Consider the following 24,880-nt stretch of genomic DNA (forward strand, 5'->3'; position numbering starts at 1 on the left):
AATATATTTGCTATCTGGCCCTTACTAGAAAAAGTGCAAGCTCCTGGCTTAGAAAGACTAAGTCTGGGTTCTTAACCGTATAATTATAAATTTTACTTTAATCACTCCTGTAGATAAAATACTAATGAAGCATTTGAATATATGCACTATGCTTAATTAGGTCATCATTTAGAAAATAACACGAGTCATTTTCATCTTCTGTAGGACACAGACTTCCTTCACAGAGTATGTATTTGAAAAATATCTGATTGAAAAACTGTGCATATTTTTTTAAAGTGGATTTCAGTGTTAGGCGATTTGTAGCATGTTTATATTCAATTCCAAACAACTTAAAACTGTGGATACAGTATCATCATGGGAACACCTGAAAACAAAATGAACTTAGATACATGAAGCTTCCTGAAGTGCATTACAAACTCCTCTAGAGTATACTTAGAATAAAAGTAAGTAACCTGTTCTTTTCCAGAGAAAATAACTCTTTAGCTCTTCTTGGTCTTTTGTCTCCTAAACTTCCTTACATATTTTACAGGGTGACCTTGTCACTGTATTTCAACCCTTCTACATATATTATTTCCTTTTAACATCAGCAGCCAGGGCCATCATAATTATTTCTATTTTATAGATGGAAAAACTGAGGCCTGTGGAATTCATGAAGGGCAAGCTGGAGGTGACAATATGAATAAGCTTCATAAACAAGTTTCTTTTGACTCAAAATTGTGCACTCTTTCAAATAAAAAAACGTGTAAGTACTATGTGATTCATCTTGCTTTTGTGTGTATTGTGCTTTGCTTTCTATTCTATTCTATTCTATTCTATTCTATTCTATTCTATTCTATTCTATTCTATTCTATTCTATTTATTATTGTACGATGTATTTTACAGATTTATTATTTTCATTCTAATAATGCTCGTTAATCAATGCTCCCTGAAGAGTTCTAATATTACGTGACACCCCCTTGAATGGCTTTGTTCCTAGAACTGTTTGGCTCTGAATTAGGTTAACCAAAAACAAAAGCAGTGTGGTCTACTGGACAATGCTGATCAGAATAAAAGTATCAAATCCAGTTCTACGATCAAATCTGATAATCTTTGCCTGCTTCTGGAGTCTCCAAAATTTGGAAATATTCTCACTGTACAGAACAAAGCTATAGAAACTATGAAAACTACTGCTGGTTTCCCAACAGAAAACCACGAGGCAATGTGTTGTACATAGGTCCCAGCAGTGTTTTTGATGCTTAATATGTGGAGGCCTTAAAGAATTATCTTCCAAATAGAACTTCCGAGCAGGAACTACATTGCAGTACTTCAAAGAAGCAGTTATTCATGCTGTAAGATATTCTCATACTACACAGATGCCGCAATAGAAACGTATGTCAAACAAGATATCCCAACTGGTGTAGAAGCAAACACCCTACATTCTGAGTCAGATACAATTAGTTCACTATTCCTAGCTAGCTGTATATACTTGGGTAACATTTCTGTGCTGCAATTTTCTCACATGAAAAGAAGTGTAAATGCAACCAAACACAATCATACGTCTCTAACATTCTAGTATTCATTGTCCTACAATTGTTCTTTTGTGGGAATTTCTCTTCAGTTTCTACCTGGTTTCAGCTTTTCTTCTACACGGTCTCCTTGCCTAAAAAGCATCGTTCTTAAGGGAGACTTAATAATATCTTTCCACTTCAGCATTTACATTGGTAGTTTAAGAAGTTTAAGATATCTGGAAGCCAATTTTTGCAAGACAGCCTATCAAAAATTGGTCACATTTTTAAATGTCTATTTAACATTAAAACAAAAGTGACTAGTCCTGGTTTAGAGAGGTCAAAATGAAAATTTACAATAAAATCAATTAGCATTCCAGTAAAATTTACTTTTTATGATCATACATACTCTGGGATAGAATGGTACTCTTATACAATTGTTAACATTTAGGTCAACTAAAATATTGTTATTATAGAGAATATGAGAGCATATCTGCATATCTGTACCCTAAAGTTTAACTGCTCCAGAATGTTTTATGTAATTTTCTGTGAACAATAATGATATACATTAATATTTTTTCAATATTTAGTATTCATCATATTCTTTATATGCATAAACATATTTAATCTTAATTTTTATTACACCCCTATGAGTGGCAAATATTACACATGATTTAAAAAAAAAAACAGAAATAAAAAGATCTGGACTGAAAAACTAATTTTTTAAAACCAAGAACCTTGGGAATAGATTCTCACTCAGTATAGAAGTTGTCAATCAGAAAGTAACTAAGTGAATCATAATATAGCTATCAATTCACCCAGAATTCCATCATTAAGATAGTATAAAACTACATCATTCATAGGGAAAGATGTCTGTGATATATTTATGTAATTTTAAGTAAAAAACAACTTAATATATTATGGTTAGTATGTATGCACATAAGGGAATGGGAAGATATACGGATTCAAATCCTGTCTTCAAATCCCTGGCACCCAAAGATGTTTTGTAATCCCTAACTCTTTCATATATAAGAATGCCATTTTGTTGTGTATGTCAGGTATCACCCATCCCAGCAGGGACAGGTACAACACCTCAAAATTAAACATATTAATATTTCTCCAGTAAAAAAAAATTTAATGTTACCACTAATTGAAATAAAGAAAGATTTAAAATAGCCTTAAACCCCTTTGGGTCTGAATTCTTTGGATTTTGTTATTAGAGACAGGATGGCAGATTTGAACAACAAAAGGTTACCAATAGCTAACTCCCTGACTACTAAATTATAAGCAAATATAACCTTTTAAATGAAACTTTCTCTATTTTCAGTCCACATGTATGTAATGAGCTCTCAGTGCATACCAGACACTGTTTAGGTATGATATTTTAGTAGAACATTTTGCAATGAATAAGAATTCCTCTTTAAATTAGGGGGTAAAAATATAAACATTTATTTTAAAAAAAAATCAAAAAGAAAGAAACTCAAAGATCTGTATATTGGAAACAAACTTGAAATGACTTTAATGTAGAAACAGGTTTTTGCATTATCCGGGTTTTTTAGTAGTTGTTTTTCCCAAGAGTAAAGTCTCTTCTTCTAGGGAAACTATGGACTTGCTAAAAATCAAACAGGAAAAGAGTACTGGCCCAGCAGTAAAATGTAGCCAATTCTTCCCTGGAGGCTGACTACAAATTCCAAGTTCAATGCAATCCAAAAGGCACTAGACTAGCAGTGCCTGAATCTCAACTACACAGGGGTAGAGAGGCACAATCTCAGTGGAATAACTTCATCTTTGGAATATCTGTCATGAAACAAAAAATCAAGGGTTTAAAAATATCATATTTACATTTCAATTGGCCTTGAAGAACTCTATAGATTACCTAATTCTATCTATACTTTTAAAGTACTTGCCTCATTATTATAGCATTAGACACATTTTTGTATAAACATAAAACACAAAGTACATTATTTTCTCCCAGAAGAATATATAAAAGCAGAATCGTTCTCTTCCCTGACAGCCTACTTTCTCCTTCCTTCTTTTCAAAACGGAATCAGACTGCCATACATAGTTGGAAAAATAGGTTTTTCTCTCTTAAAGGAGCATAAGTTTATTCAAATAGTGTCAGGTAGTTTATAAAAGCTACACACTTAATACAAAAAAGACAAAGTATAAAACTCTTCGGTAGGTCTCATTTGATTTAAGGATCCTGATACCCTTTTTTTTGAGAAGACAGAACATCACAAATGTGTAACGGTGCACCTAGCAGCGCAGCAATAAATATCTCAAGCTGAAAGCACAACAATAAGCTCTCCGTCTATGATTGCAGAACCAATAAATAAGCATAATGAAAATCATGACACATTATTACATTATTCTGTATAGCCTCTATTCATTAAAAAAAAAAAAAGGTGGGTGCATTTAAAATAATTTCCCATGTCAAATGGCCATAAGCCTTGCACTGACTTGCTGCTGAAAGAAGTTTTGTAAAGGGCAGATGCATGGTCATATGTAGCTTATATTAAGATGATGATTAAGTTATGAGAAATATGAGAAAAAAGTACTTCACACCAAAATAGTAGTAGTTTAGTATCCAAAACATTCACGTTATTCACCTGTGCTGTGTGTGTGTTCTGATATTATCATGTCAATAAAAAACACATTCAGAAGCTTCAGAAAAAATCTTCCCTGTCAATTAGCCCATAGACGGATTCTACTTTTTCAATTTCCCCGTTGATTTAATATACGAGATTATATTAACAGCACTGGCTTGTAAATAAGGGAGCTCTGAATCCTATTAATGGAGATATGCTGCCAAAGTAATCAGCTTCATACTTAACAAGTTTCCAAGTATTTGGAAAAGCTGTGAAATAGGATTATAAGGTTAAGCTGTGTACATCTGGCTCGTCACTACATAAATATTTCAGAAATTTGATCTCATAGGCTAAAGAAACACCTGTCTAATCATGATTCTTTTCCAAGTTACATGAACTTCAGTGAGCAGAGCAATACACAACTACTGACAAGAAATCATGATCAATTTACATAATGTACTTGTGTTAGGTATATAATTCTACCATACATCACCCTTCTGAGCAAAGATAGACAGAAGAAATATTTTAGGAAATATTGGCAAAAGGGTTATAAGGTGCCAACGTTTTTGAAATTCACCTGAATTGTTAAATATTGCTTTTTTTTCTCATGTCATGATATGCCACTTTAGTGTAATTAGATGATTTAAGTATAAATGTAGTATAATATGAACCCAGAAAATAATAAATAAGAGGCAGGAGTTCATGCATAAAATAACAGTAAAAAGTTCAGCAGACTTCTAGTTAATCAAAACCTTAACAAAGTTGAACATTAGTTACTTTAACCAGATTCAATATTAAATAACTACACTGTCTCTTGGTCAAATATACACTGGCCCGTTAAGCTTGATTTTATTTTTGCAAATTTCGTTCAAAAGGTAATTGGGCTAAAAGTGTACTGAATATGACTCTTACCAAATTAGGTTCAAATGTCCAACTTGAAAACATAGATTTGGAAAATGTGGTCCAAAATGGCAGCTAAAGGTCAATGAATCAAATTTCCAATTATATTTCCTGGGAGCAGATGGGTGCAATGAAATCTAATGATTGAATTTTAAATGCTTTCATGCACCTTTTATCTGTTTCCCAACAAGTTGATTCTACCTTAATTCTCTAATAAGATAATAGGTTTATTACAATTAACCAACTGAAATGATATCTCCATTTTCCAATTATTTATATCATATTACCTGAGGATATTGAATCAGAGCTCATCTCCTTCTCCCACCCCTAATACCTTTCCGTCACCATCCCACACTTCCCCCCAAACAAAACCCAAACTATAATATCATTAAATAAGACATGCATCCTTGGAGATCTGGTTTCTCTACTTAAATAATAAGTAAAATAAAGCTCAAGTTCTCTGAGGCTCAATGGAAAATTTCAAATGAAAATAATTTTAAGGAATTTGTTGACTAAGTATATACATTTCCTTTCCTTATGTTATCAACTAATACGTTAGTCAATTTCTCTGACCTGCATAGGCATAAACACATAAAGAACATTTATCAAGAGGTAAAAAAAAAATTAAGCAGTTTATTTTCAGGAGTGGCAGATGGAGGATTTTATCTTTACTATATCTCAATAGAACACTCTTGCCTGAAGAACAAAAAGAGGGCATCGTAGGGAGAGGTTTATTTTAATGCTTTCATATAAAAGAAAATCAACATTTTACCTCTTCAAATATATATTCAAGGTTAGGTTAAAGGAGATCCAAGAATCTTTTACTTTAACTAATAAACAAAAGTTTCTTGTCTATTAAATGTATTTAAATTATGCTAAACATAATACTCTTCAATCCAACCCATCTCAAATCTAGCTCATCCCTATGTAGTTCCACTGTGTAATATCAACTATATGAATCTCAGGTCCAAATGTATATATAAATATTAATCTGGTGGTAAACACTACCATAGTCTCATCAAAATATACATGGAATGACAATTAAGTTCACAAACTCATCCTAGAAAAAGTGCTACATACCTCATTGCTGAATATCACTACAGTCACCTTCAAAGTACTCCCCTTGGGAAGCTGTGCACCAACGCCAGTGCCTAGTCTACACTTCAACGCAATTTTGGAACTCTTTTCCTGGAACGGCCATCAGAGCTGTCATCGTATTACCCCTTAATGTCCTGAATGTCATCAAAATGTCTTTCTTCAGTATTTCCTTTATCTTCAGGCAAAGAAAGAAGTCATTTGGGGCCAGATCAGGTGAGTAGGGAGGGTGTTCCAATAGCTATTTGTTTACTGGCTAAAAACTCCCTCACAGACAGTGCCGTGTGAGCTGGTGCATTGTCGTGATGAATTGTTGGCAAAAAGTTCAGGTCATCTAACTTTTTCACACAGCCTTTTCAGCACTTCCAAATAGGAAACATGGCTAACTGTTTGTCTAGCTGGTACAAATTCATGGTGAATAATTCCTCTGATATCAAAAAAGGTTAGCAACATCGTTTTGATTCTTGATTTGGACTGACAGAACTTTTTTGATTGTGGAGAATTGGTGACTCCATTGTGAACTTTGACACTTTGTTTCAGGGTCATATTGAAACATATCCATGTTTCATCACCAGTGATAAACAACGTCAAAGCATGACCTCTCCAAAAGGTCTTGGCAAACTGCAACTCTGCTTTGTTGTTCATCGGTGAGCTTTTTCGGGACCATTTTTGCACATATGTCTCATGCCAAGATTTTCAGTTAAGATTTTCCTAACTGTTTCTCTACTGATGTTTACTTGGTCTGCTATGCTTCTCACAGTCAGCTGACGATTTTGATACACAATTCGATGAATTTTTGCAATGTTTCCGTCAGTTCTGCTCATTTCTGGCCTCCCTGACTTCTCTTCATCAGTGACACATTCTCTCCCCTCAGAAAAATGTTTCATCCATTTGTACACTGCTGTTTTCTTCATGGCATTATCCCCATAAACTTGGACTCACATGTCCCTGAAATTGAATGTTTGTTCATTGCTCTAATTCAAGCTCAGACATTCTAGCGACGGCACACTAAAACACACAACAATAATGAATGCCACTCAGCAAGACACCACCACACATCGACAAGAACACAGCTGTGAAATATTGATATACCAAGGTTATGAAACCCTATTGAGCTGTTTGTACAGTGCTGTCAATGTAAGCGCACAGTGGCAAGTTCGTGAACTGAATTGTCATACCTCATATATCTAAATTTTAAAAAAATACTTACATTACATGTAAATATACAAGGTTCTTCAGGTATCAATGTAAAAAAGTATTTTCTACATGGGTATCACAGAAAAAAGACCAGGTGGCACAGTTAAGAAGAAAGAATTAGAACAGTTTGATATAAGACATAAATAATAATTCCTTTCCTTTTGCTTCACTCGTTATGTTTTATGATGCTTTTCAAATATTTAAACAACTGTTTGAAAATTTTAAATGAAACAATACATGCTTTAGATTACATGGTTTATGTGAAGACTAACATAACTGCATGAAAACTGGTATATTTGCAAAACACTAACATTTTTACCAACATAGTTGGGAAGTCACATTTCCAGTATATTTCAAAGTGGTATTCTTTAAAAGAAAGAACGTGTAATAGTTCAAAAGAAAGTACATTCAGAGAAATTAGGAAAATACAGACAGATCATGGATTACAGGATGCCTGAAAGAATATCTGTTCTTAGTACTAAGCCTCTTATAGTGACACGAAATCCAGACCTAGTCTGGCATCCCACCTGGAGAAAAATCACCAATTGCTGATGTGTCTTCTTTCCCAAAATGCCAAATATTCCAGGATGAATTTACAGGTGGACCTGAACTATAATGTTTAGATAATTATAGATATAAATGTCCCCATTGAGAACTTATTATTTGTGGGCTAATCTTCAAACACATTTAACACTATTTCAGAAAGTCTTTCTCTCATATTTGAATGTTGACAATGAACCCTAAACTTCTTAAATCTAGCGTTCTAGGCTCCTTTGTATTACATTAGCCGTTTTTTGTATCCCAGCTTCTCTGGCCAATGGGGATAATTAAATTTTTAATATAGTTTGAATACTCATTCTGCTTGAAGCTTTTATTCTATCAAGTCCTTATTGCTTGATATAAATTTTGCAGTTAAAATTTAAAATTCAGAAACATAGTAATTAAGTCCTAAAATAGCTTAAAAGTAGTCAATTATTTTAATTAAGGGCTTTTTAATTATTTAATTTTTATTAATTGAATTAATGATTATGAACTGAACAACTCTGAAAGTCACAGATGTATTTTAAATAACAATACTGAAAAGGGCAACATATTGTTTATGTGAATGCTTAGCTTATGTTTCTTCAATATGTGCGTGACAATTTCATACCACCTACACAGGGTAGATTCTGAAATTTTGAAAAGACTTTTCTAAGCTGGGTGATTATAATTATATACATATGATAATTGCCCAGAGTGATTTTCATTTTCCCATTATCAGATGGCAACTTGTTGGTACCAAAGTAATTAAATCATAAAATTGCATGTCAACAAATATAAATAAATGTAATCCCAATATTACTATTTATGGCTTATCTGTAATTTCATTTCATTTAAAAAATCATATAAAAAATAAGTATTTACATTTTATGGAAAGCTTCTATAAATATAAGTGTCTTAAAACATTAGTTTCTTAATAATGTACTAACTAGAGCTATGTGATCCTTGAAGACTTAACAAGCATTATAACATTTGTATTGGATAGTTTCAACACTTTATAAACCATACCGAGGATTAGGACAAAAGATGAAAGGTATACCCTAACACTATTTCTCTTGATATGCTGCATATATATTTATGTGTTTATAAATATACACATATATATGTATGTATACATAAAAAACAAATTCTGTGAAAGTTGATACTCTTAATTATGAACCTTGATCACATGTTTTATTCCATGAACATGTAATATGATCAATAGAATTGCATAGGAATTTTCATTGTAGCTATTAAAAGGGTAACAACTATAAACAAAAATTATCAAAATATGTCACCTTTAAATAAATTATTTAGCAGCATATCATTATTTCAGCATTTTTCTGTAAACAGTATCTTAGACTTTGGCCTTAGTCATTTGGGAGTTTGAATGCCAAGCTCTGGCTCATATCTGATCGGTGATCACAGGAAATTATGAAGAATTCATATTTTTTCACTGCCATCTCTATATTAGAAACCATGCTAGGTTCTCTCAACTGCAGTGAGGAACAAACAAGATGAATGTGGCCTTTCCTCAGGTGTACTGCTATCTACACAGCTTTGTGACAAATTAACTTCTCTAATAAAGAGTTGCAACACTGATCCAAAGGTTTAAAACTGTTCAGACTTAATAACATTCATTAGTTTGTATATAGATCAATTAGATCTTTATTAAGAATAGAGGTTATACACCACAACCTAAAGGAGAAATGAATGGAAACTGGTAGCATGACCTGCTCATCATCCAGTCTCAGTATCTTTATTATGACGCTTTAAAATGTTTATGCTTAAGTATCTTTAGCATCAAGCATGAAGTAAAAATATTTCCATTGATTTCTGCTGATTAGATATTATTTTATAGTTCAAAAGACTGCAATCCCTTTTACCTGCCCATCTAAGTCCTGCATTCTCAACACTGCCAAATGGCCTCATGATCATTTACTTCAAACTTAACCAGGCAACAGAGGAGCGTGCTGGAAAATATTATCTACTCCTTTGCTAAGACTTTATGTGTCAACTTCTGGCCTAAAGCAAAATTTAATAGCTGACTTGTGGATCTTTATTTCTAGAGATTTACTATAGAAACACTGACATAACCTTTAACCACAGCAAACAGAGCCACTCTAATAAGCAGGCTACACCAAATCTAAAAATGCACGAGGAACAGAAAGATCCTGGCAGGAATTAATCTGCCATTTTCACACATCGACCCAAGGGAGGTATTGTAATTGCAAAAATTTACTCTAAAACTGCTGAGACTCATAGTAATTATGTTTCTTTTTTTTTTTAATAGAAATAGCCACAGGTGGTAACAAATTGGGTTTTGAGATGGAGAACTGGGCATGTATTTTAACCCAAATTACTATGTAATTGTCTTGATTACATAAAAAAAAAAAAATTGTGGAAAGTGTGTTGCTCAAAATCAGGAAAAAATATCCCTCCTTAAATATATTCCTGTCTTTCAGTTTCTCCAATTAGGCATATTGCTTCATTCATTGGTATTGGCACATCTTGTATTAGGGCCACACTGGCTTTTGCCAATAACCCTTACAAATGCCTGTGAGTGCGATTTGTTTAATAAGATCGTTCTCCTAATTCCTGACTTATGATTATCTAGTGATAAGTAGTAGCTTTCCTAGAAAGTCAGGATCTGAAAATTCAGCTAATAATCGCTACTATCCCTGCATCTGCCAGTACTAAACATGCAAGGTTATATACTTTTTCAATCTATGTGTTGTTAAAATGTTTGCTATTGTTCATATATACATATATCTGCTCTCAATAATCCTCTATCTTACTTTTCACTTAGGTTGATGCATTAACACCAACATATTTTCATTGTTTACTAAAATTACAAAGGTATTCCGGGCAAACCATGCCAAGTAAGAGTCAATGTGTTTTGCCAGACATTTTTTCTTTAGGCTTTTCTGATTTAATTAACAAACAATGATTAAAATAAAGATTAGGTGTTGATTTAAAACAAAAAGAAAAAAAAATCACAATTGTAACAAGAGGTCATGCAAAGCTTAAAATAATAAAAATAAAATAATCAAGGGTCTTGCCTTGAAACTACATGAAGGCAAGTTTGTATGTAATCTTTAACTATATCTTAAAGATGATAATAAAGATCGATGCCTGATTTCTCTTTCATTTGGTATGATTTATAACAACTCTTATTTACATTCTTCATGCAATAAATTAATTTGGGATAAACTATTTAAAAATAGATGTACAATTGAAAAAGCAAAATAGAAAGTAAGAAGATACTGTCCCAGGAAGATATTTGGTTAGAATTCACCAATATTTAAACAATATTCTAGTTTTTTGCTGACAAAACTATAAAATCAAAGCAAATTATTTTTCAGGTTTTCAGAAAGTTTTTATGACAATATTTGTATAAAGATGTGTCATTAGCAATTATCAGGTTTGAGTTTGATGATATTCCCTTTTGAAGGTAATTCCTTTTATTCCAAAATACTAAATAACATTTTTCATAGTAGATTTTGCAAGAATTTAAGAGCATTATTTCTCAAACATTCTAATTTCTTACTGTCATTTCATCAACCGAAATAGGGACATCAGTAAAAACATGCATTGACCACTTTACACTGTGTTTAGATAATCCTCATAGTAATCATAGGTGAATTGTTTTTATAAATATCAGTTCTGCATATGCAGTTGCTCTGGTGAAATAGCAAAAAAATCTAGTGAATATTCAGTCATAAAGTTATCTCAGTATACTCTGAAAAAATATTCTGTATGGAAAATAAAATGCGTACCTTCAGCAAAGGTATTTATATTGGGGTCTTTGATAGAAAAGGCAGATTATATCTTATGGATGAAAACTGTAGTTTTAGGTTTCAAAACTGATGCATATGTTCATAGTGCAAATAAATAAAAATTTAAGAATTTACCTAAGACATCGATAGTCTAAAGTTGAGTTGTACAGTAAAATTACGAAAGATGTTTGGACCCCTGTGACCATTTTTGCCTACAATAACATACCTGTTGCATTTCTGCTTTATAAAGATAAGCTATTGAAATTTAGGATATATATGTGTATTATCTTTGAGTTTCATTGAATTGGAAACATTGAAATTCTAGGTACAAGTACAATCCAATCATTACTTAGCAATGGTTATGAAGGATTCAGGTAGAAATACTGCCAAGAAGTATAGCAATTGATGACTTATGCTTAAGTTACATTTTTTAAAAGTTATCATTAAAAAAGCCGACAAAAATAAATCTAAAGCACCATTGCTGTTGGAGATAAGTTATTTAGTCACACTGTAAGTCAATTTTGTTTTTTAAAAATACATATACTATTATAATAGTATTAGAAACTTTCTGAATATGAAGTCATTATATATATTATGTATTAACATAGTTTACAAACATGTACCCAGTGTCTATTAAAAACAGTATGTATCTACAAAACAATTATGAATGTATGAATGAATATATAGCTTAGAAAACTTGAAATAGAGTTTTAATGCTCTTGCTTTCAAATTCCACAAAGGCTGCTTTTAGCTGATAAAGAGAGTAAACAAGAAATTGTCCTTTAAATGGTCCTTTTAATGTATTCCACTAATTAAAAATCATTCAAAAACATTACAAGTTCATAAAATAATAAATACTGGGTAAAGACAGGGTCAGACAGGGTAAATTCCAGAAACACATAGAAGTTTGAGATTACATTTATCTTTACCTTGCCCATTTTTCTCCAACGTAAATTTGGTTCATGACTATGTTATTGAATACAAACAAAGAAAATGACACAGGTCTTTAAATATTTCAAATTACTGAATAAAATTCATTTCTAATACTATTAAATTATTTTAATATATTCCATTCCTCTAATCAACCAAAAGTCTGTTTATGTAGATTAGTTACATCTAAAGTCTCATTTATCCAACCTGTATTTATCCTCTGATCACGAAGCTTTTTAACTTAAATGGTCTTTTATTGTTATGATTCGTTTTCCCATAATTATGCTGTTTCATTGCCTTATTTTTTGAATAAATATATGCAAACGTGCCAATCATATTCAACACAGTTAGGCTAGATGCTCAATGAACTGTAAGAGCTATTTTAGTGCAATAAAACTGTCTGGAATAGATCCAGGGCAAGACCTACAAATACCAGTAATCAGAATGTCACTAGGACCAGAACAAATAGAAGTGTGCTACATGGATATCAAACACTGACTGAAACCAATTTTACAGTCGCTCACTGGCTCACTGGAAGAACCTGGTGCATACAAGTGAAAGGTGCCACCCAGGCAGCCACAATTTGCATCTGTATTTTGCTCTCTCTCTCTCTCTCTTTTATTTTTTTTTTCTTTTCCTTTACCTTAAAACTATTGAACTTATACATCTGCAGTGGCAAAGAAGCACAGTAAGCTTCTGCTTAGTCACAGCATGGAATTTTGATGTCATTAAGGACTTCTTTATTATAGATAATTTATTTCAGGAGACCAAAGGATAGCAATACATCACTGTCAAAGCCAGCGGTGAAAGCTATGACTGACTACAAAATAATAGTGTGAGCCATGGCAGGAAATTCTTGTCAATGGCTCCTTTGCTAAAATAGGTTGACAATAGATTAGTGTAGGTCTGATGAACTTTAAAAATGTTTTGTAGGTAGGTGGCAGAAGTCACACTATCTTCAAATTAATAGCCAAAATGAACTTCATGCTATTCTCCAATAAATATACAGTCACTGGTTGAAGGAATTCAATAATAAAAAAAAAGAAACCCTTCCCTAATGCATTTACTAAAATATGACTTTAAGATAATGCCCTGTGGGATTTATTAAACAGAAATTATCACTGAGGGGAATACATTCTGGAGCAATGACTAATACTATAATTAGCGGGTGCATTTGTAAGAATTTACCCACTATTGAGTGTATTGCAAGACTTTTCAGCATAAGGGACTTAAGTTTTACTTCCTAACTGGCACAAGCCCAGTTCTAGTGGCTTCATCTTCCTCCTGCTGTTTCATCATCTGACTCACAGTATATAGTCTCACAATGCCTCCAGCCAGTCTACCATCCTCTAAAGAATCAGAAACTTGGATGAGACTTTCTTTCTCTTTTAATCTGCATAAACTCCACTGAAGGCCAGTTGTTTTTTAACTTCTCTGCTCTAGAATCACAGGCTCTACTCTAAGGAACTTCAAAACATTTGAAACTTGGAAACACTAAAATCAATAAGTTTTAACATATTTTCAAGGAAAAATAAAGGTTTGAGTTCATCCTTCAAAAGAGAACTGCATTTGAACTAATAATGTATAAAAATGGGCTAATATCTGTGCATATGTATTTACATGCATTACACTGAAAATATAAAGCTGTATATACATGTATACAAATACTTTAATTTTTCCAAGTAGTGTTACTGTTCACATGTTTATAATTATAGACAAAGCCAACTTGCACTGCAGTAAATGCAAATAAATATTTATTAGTCTGAAAAAACATAAAGTATTTTATTAATTTATACCTGTTTCATATATATGTATATATATACATATATATATATACACACACATATATATTTATATTGCATATTACATAAACAGAACTAACAGTGAAAAATTTGAAACCTGACAATGGTAGTGAAACATGATAAAGTACAAATACTATATTTTTAAACAGTATTAAATATGTATCTGGCGATTTTTAAGGATTTTTCTTTTTAGATATGTATATTTCTTGGTCCTTTAAGAGGGATGATATTTGGGATTATTTTAATAATAATTAATTTATTTTAACCTCCTATATAAACCTGCATCTATGCACTGTAAAAAAGATGAATAATGTATATTAGAACATCTACTTTATAGAGAAAAGTTTCTGGAAAATATGATTTTGGGTTGTTTAAAATATGTAAATTCTTTTCTTGACTAAAAACTGTTCAAGCAGTTGAGATAGGAATTGTAGGGCATACTTTTCTATGACCTGATATTTTTCATGCTTACACTCAGCCTTAAATAACATGCCAAGAACAAAATTCTAAAATCATCCATGTAGACTCATGCATGATAAATTTATTGAAATTATAAAACTCACTTATAGAACACATATGAAATTATAGAATTCACTCATAGAACTCAAGTAAAATTATAGAACTTACTCATAGAACTCAAGTAAAATTAAAAATTATTTTCCTCTTATGTTTACAAAAGACTGATGCATTGATTATCTCAGTGTAAGGATGGGAGGTGTTACCTAGCTAGTACTTCAGAAATTTTATTGAAAGCTAAAAACTAATGGATGAAGAAGATATTACCTTATGAGGAGGTATATCAACCAATATTAAAAATAAGATTCTCAGGTTTCTAGTTCATATAATTAAAAATCATATTTTTTATGTTTTCATGTATTGTAACATGGAGAAATGCACACAGATTTATATTGGAGCTCAGATTTTTATGGGCACACACAAAACTAAGAATAAAAGTAACAATATATTAGGAATGATGGTAATAATTTGGATTTTAAACCCTTGCAGAAAGATAGTCAAACACTGATGGCTGAGTATTTTTTTAATTATTGTACTTTATTTATACTACTTTTAATATATGATAAAACAAGTGTTATGATTATGGACTCATGTTAATTTGAAGTAGGAATTAATCCTGCTATCATTTAAAAATCTTTATAAAACAATCAAGTGTACACGATACTCCTGGAGGCATGCAGCACGCAAGGAACATTCCTTGCCTGCTCAGATAAACATAGTCCATATAAAGAAGATGCATATAAAGTTTATGGAAATTATTGCATGTAACGAATCAAACTGTGCTGTCTTAGAATAACATTGTAGTAAAATATCTTTAAAATTACAAGTGAAGAAAAAAAATTGTTCGTACACTCTGTGCATGTTACTGAAGTCACTAACATCTGGAGCACGGAGTTTTGAAGGTCATGATCTTGAGATCTCATCTGAGTTTCTATTGTCAAGAATCTCTTGTATTAGAGAAGTAGGAATAAAAGCAGACAAAGATTAATGTTTCTAGTGAAGATATACTTTCTCTTTCATCTTTTCATTCCAAAATACTGAGTTTTGTTGTCTACACTATAAGACTTTATGTAGTCCTTTATGTCTCAATTTCATTTTTATATATTTACCATGTATTTAATTCCCTTTGACTGAAAAGGCCAGGCTCATAGCTCAAAAGGATTTTCTCATCTAGAATAAAGAATCTAAAGTCAATGCTACTATGAGTCATTTAAAATTGAACTGTAAAACACTGTATCCCTTCTAAAAATTCATTTTAGAACTTATTCTGCTGGCTCCATGTATTTTCTTCTATGAAAGAATATTAAAATGACTTGTAGTAGTGCTACCAAAAAATCTGAAAACACAGATGTTCAAACAATCTAGAAATTCTCCCACTTGGGAGAAGTCCCAGCCTCCTCCCCTCTTCTCAGTGAAGCTTTCATTGAAAACACCTGTTGAGAAGTTACCCTGAGACTGGAAATAATTCTTAATAAGCCAGGATGAGCAGTCAGATGATCAGTTACACGGGACAATTAGTAATGATCTCTACTTGATTTTAGATTCTGAAATTAACATATGAAATAATCCACATGGAAATTGCTCCTCTGAAAAGTGCTTTTATAAATTTGCATGACAATTAACTTGCCTTACCTACCACAAAATCTGTGCTGTTTTTCAAAATCAGTTTTATAGCTTTAAAATGAATAAAATATTTCATTATAACTATATCGTATGATGAGTCAAACTACTGAAGATATTTTAATCCCTAGACTATTGTTTAAACACTTCATAGACTGACTTTATCCCAGCTGAGGAACTTGAAATAACATCTGTTGAAAATCTAAAATTAAAATCTCTTCTCACAAACCAGTCTTTCTACACCAGCTTACATGATTGTTCCGCATCCCTGTTCAATAAAAATACCCTCATTTCCAAGAACCTACAGATTTTAAGCTTAAAATATAAGGCCCTGCGACGCACACAAAATCTTTTGATATTTAAACAAATCTTAAAATTTGAGCTATACCATGAGTCTTATTCTGAATTTTCTAAGTTTCATATCACCACTCTTTACCAGTGTATCTCAAACAATTGTGAAAGTCTTTTCATTCTATCAATAGAAACACACTGCACACCTTCTAAACGACACACAAGATGCTGGAAAATAAAGATAAACCAGCTCTAATAGCTGTTAGTTCAAGTGCATGGTGATGGATTAAACCTCTTCCTTCAGAAGTACATGTGAGCTGGATAGTTTCCTTAGCTGTGTTAAGTACACCCACTAGTAAGTGTACTTGAAACAAGATAATGGGATACCGGAACACCTTAATTTAGGCATGTCACTTCAGCACAAAGTGTTTGTAGCACACTAGTTTAAAAAAAGAAAAAAAGAAAGATCACTGTAGTCAATTTACTCTGTTCTCCCAAATAGGTATTGAGACATATCTGAAACATTTAAATGAAACTTTTCAGGAAATTAACATACTAGGAATTTACAAAACTTCCTTACAGAAGAAAGAAGAAAAGAAAAAAAAAAAAAAACTCAGGAAGGAAAAAAAAAGAGCCTGTTTTAACAGTTTACATTGAACATATTTCTGAGACTGGAGCAATATGGGAAACTGAGCCACTTAGGAAAAAATTTAAAGAACTTAAAAGGATTTTTTGTGTGTCTTTATGGTATGGATTAAGATTCTAGAAGAAAAGGAATGGCAAGGAAGTTTGCCTTCTGTTTTCTGTTTAAATTCTGTGTGTGTGTGTGTGTGTGAGATTTCCTTTAGCTCACCGGTTACCGCTAATGAGAGGAATCAGCAGCAGCAGCAACAACACCAGCAACATTCATCCATCAAGCAATGAGCAGCTTCAAGAACAGCATGGTTCTTGAATATATAGTATGGGCAGCCCTGTCCCGCAAAACCTTCTACAGATGTCCATCCAAGGTGGTTCCTCACTAATCTGACCCAGGAATCAGGCTTGCTGAGAATTCTACTGCACCAACTTCCTTGCTACTTGGAGCCTAAATAAGAATTCAACTGACAGCATTTCACGTGGAAGGTTAAGCATTAATCCTCTGTGATATCTTTGTAATTGCCAATGGTAAAAATACAAGTATATAACATCTGTGTATTTGTAAATGACTGCAAAAGATCTATAAATGTAAATTTTAATGTATCTCCTAAAGAGATTGATTAGTATAAATACCAGTTTTACACACTCACAAGAAAGACTTTCACAGAAACCACAATTATTTTTTAAGGGAGAAATTCCTTGTTCAGTTTTATATAGACCTCAAAAAAAAGCATGATGACTGGTAAAGAGTAAACACCATAAGAAGTGGGATTTAATACTGCAACGGATAGTGTAGTATTCAGTAGCCTCAAGCACAAGAGTGTTTCACAAGGACATTATAGTATTATAAGAAAGTATGTCCTGCTAAGTTTTAGTATGTGTTACACTTAGAAAGGATAAGATTATGAAATTTTAATAATTAAAACATTACTGAGTCAAGTGTCATTAACAGGTATGTGCTTTTCAAAGCATAAAATAACAAACGAATTATTTTCGTTTGCCCCAAACTAATCTTCTTCCCAAAGTGTCACTTTTAGTTAAACTCAATCTTGAATTTCAAATACTGCTCATCCAGAGTAATTTGTACCAACATGCATTCATAATAAGCAAGAATTAAATTTTCCTGTGACACAACTCAATAGTAGATAAAAGAAACTTGGCAGTGACTACACACAGGACAGTCACCTGCTGTCATTAGAATCTATGCCCAAGGCTGAGTCAGTTTTTTTATTTATCAATAACTTTGGATGATACTACCCGATATGTATTAAATATCACTTAGATATATCGAGAATACACTGTATGCAAACTAGATGTATCTGTTATTCGTTCTGGCACAATTGCCTTTAGTGAAACTTTGCCTCCTGTTTTCAACAGCCCAAAATGAATCTGTGACTCTGGTGAGCTTTGTTTATTCCTCAGTCACTCCAAGAAACAGATCAGGAAAACTGCAGGACAGAATAAATTTAAGTTCTTTATAGATAGTTATTATCCAGAGTCTACATTTATTCAAACTTTTGAAAGATATTCAGGGCTTAGGTCACATTTCCAAAGCTTAAGCTACACTGATTTCATTATGCTGCAGTTTCAGCTAAAGAAAAAGTGAGATTAATGTCCTTTAAAACACTTTTTAAATCCGAAACTGACATTTTGAGAAGAGAAAACTTAGCTCAAAATGATTCAGGCTCTGGAATTCTGACTGGTTTCTATATTGTAAGTAGCTAACTTCTTAATCTTTGGGTATACATTTCTTTCACTTGGCATCAGGTTTTTAATAGAATTAAAAACTTTTTAAGTGAATTAAGTAAAGCAATTTTTTTTTTCTACTCTGGGGATCCTTTGTTATGGAAAGAAATGTAGACCAACTAATAAAAATAAAGGGACATAAACTATTCCTACTGAACACCGCTAATGTTTCTAACCTATAAAAATAAACTTTAAAAACACACTAAAAGTAAGACCTTTACAACTTGTAGATTTTAGGCTATTGACGTGGGAGGGGTTATGTACAGAATAGTTGTACACACCTTGACAAGAGTGTAACCATTGTAATTCGACAAAAGTTTCCCCTCTCACTGCTGCTGGCAGTGTGGCATGTCCTGTACCAAAGGTTTCAGGACAGCTCCAAAAACAGCAATAAAGTCCCAGTTATGCTAAAAGTCTCCTACCTGAATTATGGACATCCGAGTGGCAGGGGTCTCGCTCGCATTAGTCCCTTGTCCGGTGAAGCTGGTGTGGCAGCCCGCGTGGCCCTGAGGCACAGTCAGGTTGTTGGAGGCCGGTTTCAGATACATGACCTCCGACCGGGGCGAGCTGAGGGGCAGGCGGGTCTGGTAGTCGAAGTACATGGGGGAGGTGGCCAGGGAGGGGCTGCTAACCACATTCATGACGTTCATGGCGTTCCTCTCCTCCACCTCGCTCTGCACCAGCATGATATCATTTTTGTTGATCTTCTTCTTTTTGCCCTTGCCCCCGCCCAGCTGCGGGTGGCTGTACTCGGCGATGCGGCAGTTGTAAGTGCGGATCTCCTTGTTTTCGCGCTTGCACTTGACGGCGATGGTGATCATGGCCGCTAGGAGGATGATGGAGATAGTGCTGAGAGTCACGATGAGCGGCAGCGACACGTCCCAGGGGTGCTGCTCCCCGTTCACCCGGGGAACCCCCTCCGGCAGGGAGCCGCTCACCGAGCGGATGATGAGCTTGGCCACGGCGGACAGGGTGGGCTTGCCGTGGTCGGTCACCTTCACCACCAGCTCCACCACGGGCGTCACGTCCTCCCAGAAGGGGTGCAGCGTGCGGATCTCGCCGCTGGACGGATCGATTTCAAACAGGTGGTCGTCGTTACCGTCTACGATCTCGTAGGTCAGGCGTCCGCTCTCGCCGAAGTCGCTGTCCAGGGCGCGCACCGTGCTCACCAGGTAGCCCAGGCCGGCGTTGCGGGGCACCTGCAGCTCAGCGGTGTCGTTCTGCAACGTGGGCAGCACGATCACCGGCGCGTTGTCATTCACGTCCAGCACCGTCACCCTCACAGTGGCGTTGCTCTCCAAGTGCGCGGGCGCCCCCGAGTCCTTAGCAAGCACCTTGAACTCAAAAGCCTTGGTCTGCTCGTAGTTAAAGGAGCGCAGCGCGTAGATGGCCCCGTTGGTGGGGTTCACAGACACATAGGTGTAGATGGACACGTCGCCGATGTGCGAGGGCAGGATGGAGTAGGACACTGTGCCGTTTTGGCCCAGGTCGGGATCCTGGGCGAGCACCGAGCCCAGGTACTCTCCGGGGATGTTGTTCTCGTGCACCTGCAGCACGTAGAGTCCCTTGGTGAAGCGAGGCGGGTTGTCGTTCTCGTCCAGAATCTTGACGGCGAACGACTTGGTGGAGTTGAGCGGAGGCGAGCCCCCGTCCCGCGCCACGATTGTCACGTTGTACTCGTCCTGGGTTTCCCGGTCCAGCGGGCGATCCGTCACCACGGTGTAGAAGTTGTCGTAGTTCTCCTCCAGCTTGAAGGGCACAGCGCCTCCGGACCCCCCGAGGCCGCCGCCCCCGGCCGTGCCCCCTCCTCCCAGGACTCGGCACTGCAGCTGCCCGTTCTTGCCCGAGTCGCGGTCGGTGACCCGCACCAGGGCGATGACGGTGCCTGGCGGGGCGGCCTCGCTCAGCGCCCCCTGGCGCACGGAGACGAACCCGATGGACGGCGCGTTGTCATTGCGGTCGACGAGCTTGACGGTGACCTTGCAGTGGGCCGGGATGGGGTTGGGGCCCAGGTCTCGGGCCTGCACGTCTATCTCCAGCATCCCGTTCTCCTCGTAGTCCAGGTTGCCCTTGACGCGGATCAGGCCGGTCTTGGGGTCGATGGAGAAGAGCTCCCGCACGCGGTCGGGCACGTAGCTGCTGAAGGAGTAAAGCACTTCGCCGTTTGGACCCTCGTCGGCGTCGGTGGCGTTCAGATCAATGACCACGGTGCCCAGAGGGGCGTTTTCGGGCAGCTCCACCAGGTAGGAGGGCGCCTCGAAGACCGGGCTGTTGTCGTTGGAGTCAATCACTTTCACGTTGATCTGCACGGTGGCGGAGCGCGGCGGCTCGCCGCCATCCAGGGCGGTCAGCACCAGCGTGTGGTGGTTCTGCTGCTCCCGGTCCAGCGCCTTCTGGATGACCAGCTCCGGGAACTTGGTGCCGTCGCCGCGGGACTTGACGTCCAGCGCGAAGAGGCCGTGGTCGTCGCGCGTGAGCAGATAGGTGCGGAGCCCATTGTCGCCGGCGTCGGGGTCGTGTGCACTGGTGAGCGGGAAGCGGGTGCCCGGGGCCGCGTTCTCGGAGATGTCCATCTCGATCTGGTCCGAGGGGAAGGAGGGTGCATTGTCGTTGATGTCCTGGATCTCCACCTTGATCATGCAGATCTCCTTGTCGTTGGCGAACACCTCGAGGGACAGCTGGCACTTGGCATTGTGGCGGCACAGGGACTCGCGGTCGATGCGCTGCTTGGTGTACAGCAGTCCGCTGTCTACGTCCACGTCCAGCAGGTGCGGCGCGGAGTTCTCCAGCACTCGGTAGCTCCCCGACTTGCTGCGCCCGCCGCCACCGCCGCCTCGCTCTGCGGGCGGAAGCCCGGGCTGCAGGCGAGCGTCCTTTCCGATGTTGCCGATCACCGTGCCGGCCCCTTGCTCCTCCGGCACCGAGTAGTTGAGGTTTTTGAGTGTCAGGGCAGGAGCCCATAGCAGGAAACAGCAACAGATGGAAAGGTACATCCCAGACCGGCGGGGTGGGGGCAGGACCAGCCGGACTGGAGGGGCCAGCGGATGGGCGCGCGCCAGCCTGGAGCCCCGGCGCAGCGTGAGCGCGCGACGCCGGCCACAAGTCTGCGGGTCCTCCCTTCCCTCCGCTCCCGGGCTGCGGCACCCGGCAGTCTCTCCTTATTCCGCTCAAGTTCTCGAACCTGTTGATCTACAGCATCCGCACTGGGCGAGCAGCAGAGGCGCAGCAGGGCTGCAGGGGCACGGGGCAGGCGGCTCCCTGCGGCTGGGGGCGAGCCCGGGGCTTTGTCTCTGCCACCCGGACTTCAGGCGACTCAAACTTGGACGATGACGATGCCGGCGATAAGAAGTAAATCGAGTCTGGCCGGGATGATAATGAGCTGAGAATCCGTAGGTTTTCCTCGCTCCCACCTGGGCGCTGCAAATCCACTCCTGCCGGTCGCCTCCGGAATACTCTTCACATTGGGTGGGGGGAGGGAGCCGGAGGTGTGTCTCAAGGCAGATCGGAAAGTGGAATCCTTACTTGTTTCTCGTCTCCTGTGCTGAAATTGGTGGGGATGAGGAGAAACGAGGAGAGAGTCAGATGTATTTTGAAGCTTCCCCGGAGCCCTGTGAAATGTCTGCTGGCTTCGCGGGCTAGTCTGTTTTCAGGCAGTGTTTTGCTGCATTTAGAGATCTAATCTTGCATTGCTGGCAGAAGGAACGGCGGCGGCAGACTGCATCCTCCCCAGCCACGCGTATTTCTCTCTCTCTCGCTCTCTCTCTCTCTCTCTCTCTCTCTCTCTCTCTCTCTCTCTCTCTCTCTCCCTCTCTCCCTCTCCACCTCTCTCTCCTTTCCGAGCAGCCAAAGGGAGGGGAGGAAATGCAGCGCAAAGAACTAGTGTCCCGATTTGTAGTTTCCTCCCTCCATCAAGCTCCTCCCTCTCTTCCTCGGAAAAGGCTCTCCCCCTGAAGTCAAGAAAGCCACAGCATGATCCGCGTTTGCGGTCTGAGTCTATTGGGAAGGGGGAAATATATCGATCTATCTCCGCGTCTCTTCGGAGAACACACACTGATTTTTCTACGCGAGGCCAGCAGCCGCCGCTACCATCCCATTCTCTCCTGGCGAGCAAGGACTTCTCTCGCTGCAGTTTAATTCCAGTTTGCTCTGCTTCCCTGGCGAAAGGAAATCAACAGGCAACTCATGGTTGGATGTGCAGATTGGAAGGGGGAGGGGAGGCAGAATAAAAAAGAAGGGGGAGCCACCTCCCAGTTCTCAGACACACACACACTCTCTCCCTGTCTCTCGCTAGAAGGGAAAAACAGTCTCTGCATTCACATGGCTGGGCTGTCAAGTGCCTCTCTTTTCTTTCCATTCAGCATCTCCTTCCAATGGCCCCGTCTCCCAATCCTCTTCATTTAGAAAGGAAAACCTTGGCGAGGAATAAAAGTGGTGAATATTTGAAGCGAATAAAGTGCGGGTTTTTCCCCCCCTTCAATTTTTTTTTTTTTTTTTTTTAGGAGGAGGAGTGGGCTGGATGAAAGCAACACATTAAGGTTAGGCATGATGCATTCTGCAGTCTCGCTCTCCCAGTGTCGGGGCGACTTGCGGAGGGCAGGAGTCAGGAGCTGCGGCCCCGACAGTCCAGCCGGGGCCGCCCACCCGCGGGAGCTGCTCCCGCGGGGATGGTAGGTACAGGTCTGTCTACACACTATTGCGGGTTCTCGAGGCGCCTGGACGTGCGGGAATGACACATCCAGAAATGCAGGTGTTCCGATCTGCCAGATGAGTCAGAGGCAGCGGAACGAATCGTATTCACTCTCGCCTCATGGTCCTCCCTTCACAGATATTAGTTGCGGCTTCTTCCTAACGCTTTCTCTGACTCACTCTATAGGAAAAAAAAAAAAAAGCTAGATTCATGTTTTGGAGGAAAAGAAAAAGCGAGAGAAAGGGAGGGAGGGAAGAAGGAAGGTGAGGCTGAATCCACCAGCACTTTTACTCTACCTCTTTCTGCTGGAGTCCGAGGCTCAGGAAAACAAGGCGTCTCTTTTGCTAGGTGTATTTATTTGTTTATTATTTAAAAAAAAAACCTGTCCTTTTTTGTTAGGCGTGAGGAACCTCCAAATCTTTAGAGTCTTGGGAAAAATAAAGAAAAAACAATCAGGATTCCAGGGGCTGTGCAGAGCTTAGCCCCGCGTCATAGTTCATGATTTTCCTCTCAATGTTCTCTGTTCACAAAGTCCAGCACTGGTGTGCACAATTAATTGTGCAGTCCGTTGTGGAGGGTTTTTTTGTTTTTTTTTTTGTTTTTCCTCTCCTTCTCTGTCACGGGTGGTCTCAATCTGGTGCCTGTCAGAATCAGCTCACAGCCTGCGAAAGACGTGCGGATTTCAAAGCAAATACATCCATCTCCGCAAGCAAAACATCGAAGGAAAGGAAAGGTGAAAATTCAACAGTTGGAGGAGCGTCCCCGCAGCCGCCCTCCTCCGCTGCCGCATTCGCGGGGCTCGCCGTCCCTGCTCCCCGCTCAGCGCCTCTCGCTGACTGACTATTCACCTCACGCCGCCGCTTAAACATTGATACTGATTCCTTGCCAGCCAATCCGCGTGCGGAGCAAGACTCTGCCTCCTCCGCTGCGCCCAATGGCAGGCAGAGAGGAGACTGGCGGGGGAGGAGCCACGAGCCCCGGCGCTACCGAGTCATTGATCAGATCAGTTCGATGGGGGACCTGCCCGGCTAGGAGCCCCGCGCTGCGCTGCGGCCGTGGCTCCCGGGGCCTCGCCGCCGGTCTCTCGACT

General features: G+C 38.2%; 1 protein-coding gene across 8 annotated transcripts in view; it reads right to left on the bottom strand.

Annotated features, from left to right (window-relative positions):
• PCDH17 (protocadherin 17) overlaps positions 1 to 24,628 on the bottom strand; it is a 93,618-nt gene extending 68,990 nt beyond the window's left edge. For 3 of the 8 annotated variants that reach the window (XM_081046362.1, XM_081046359.1, XM_081046366.1), the window contains exon 1: positions 19,526 to 24,067. In XM_081046362.1, the coding sequence (XP_080902488.1) occupies positions 19,526 to 22,096 (2,571 nt within the window). In that variant the 5' untranslated portion in view covers positions 22,097 to 24,067. The other 5 variants (XM_081046365.1, XM_081046363.1, XM_081046361.1 and 2 more) reach the window with 4 other exon arrangements.
• Positions 24,629 to 24,880: the final 252 nt, after the last annotated feature.

The sequence above is a fragment of the Rhinolophus hipposideros genome (genome assembly GCF_964194185.1).
Source record: "Rhinolophus hipposideros genome assembly, chromosome: 4".
NCBI lineage: Eukaryota > Metazoa > Chordata > Mammalia > Chiroptera > Rhinolophidae > Rhinolophus > Rhinolophus hipposideros.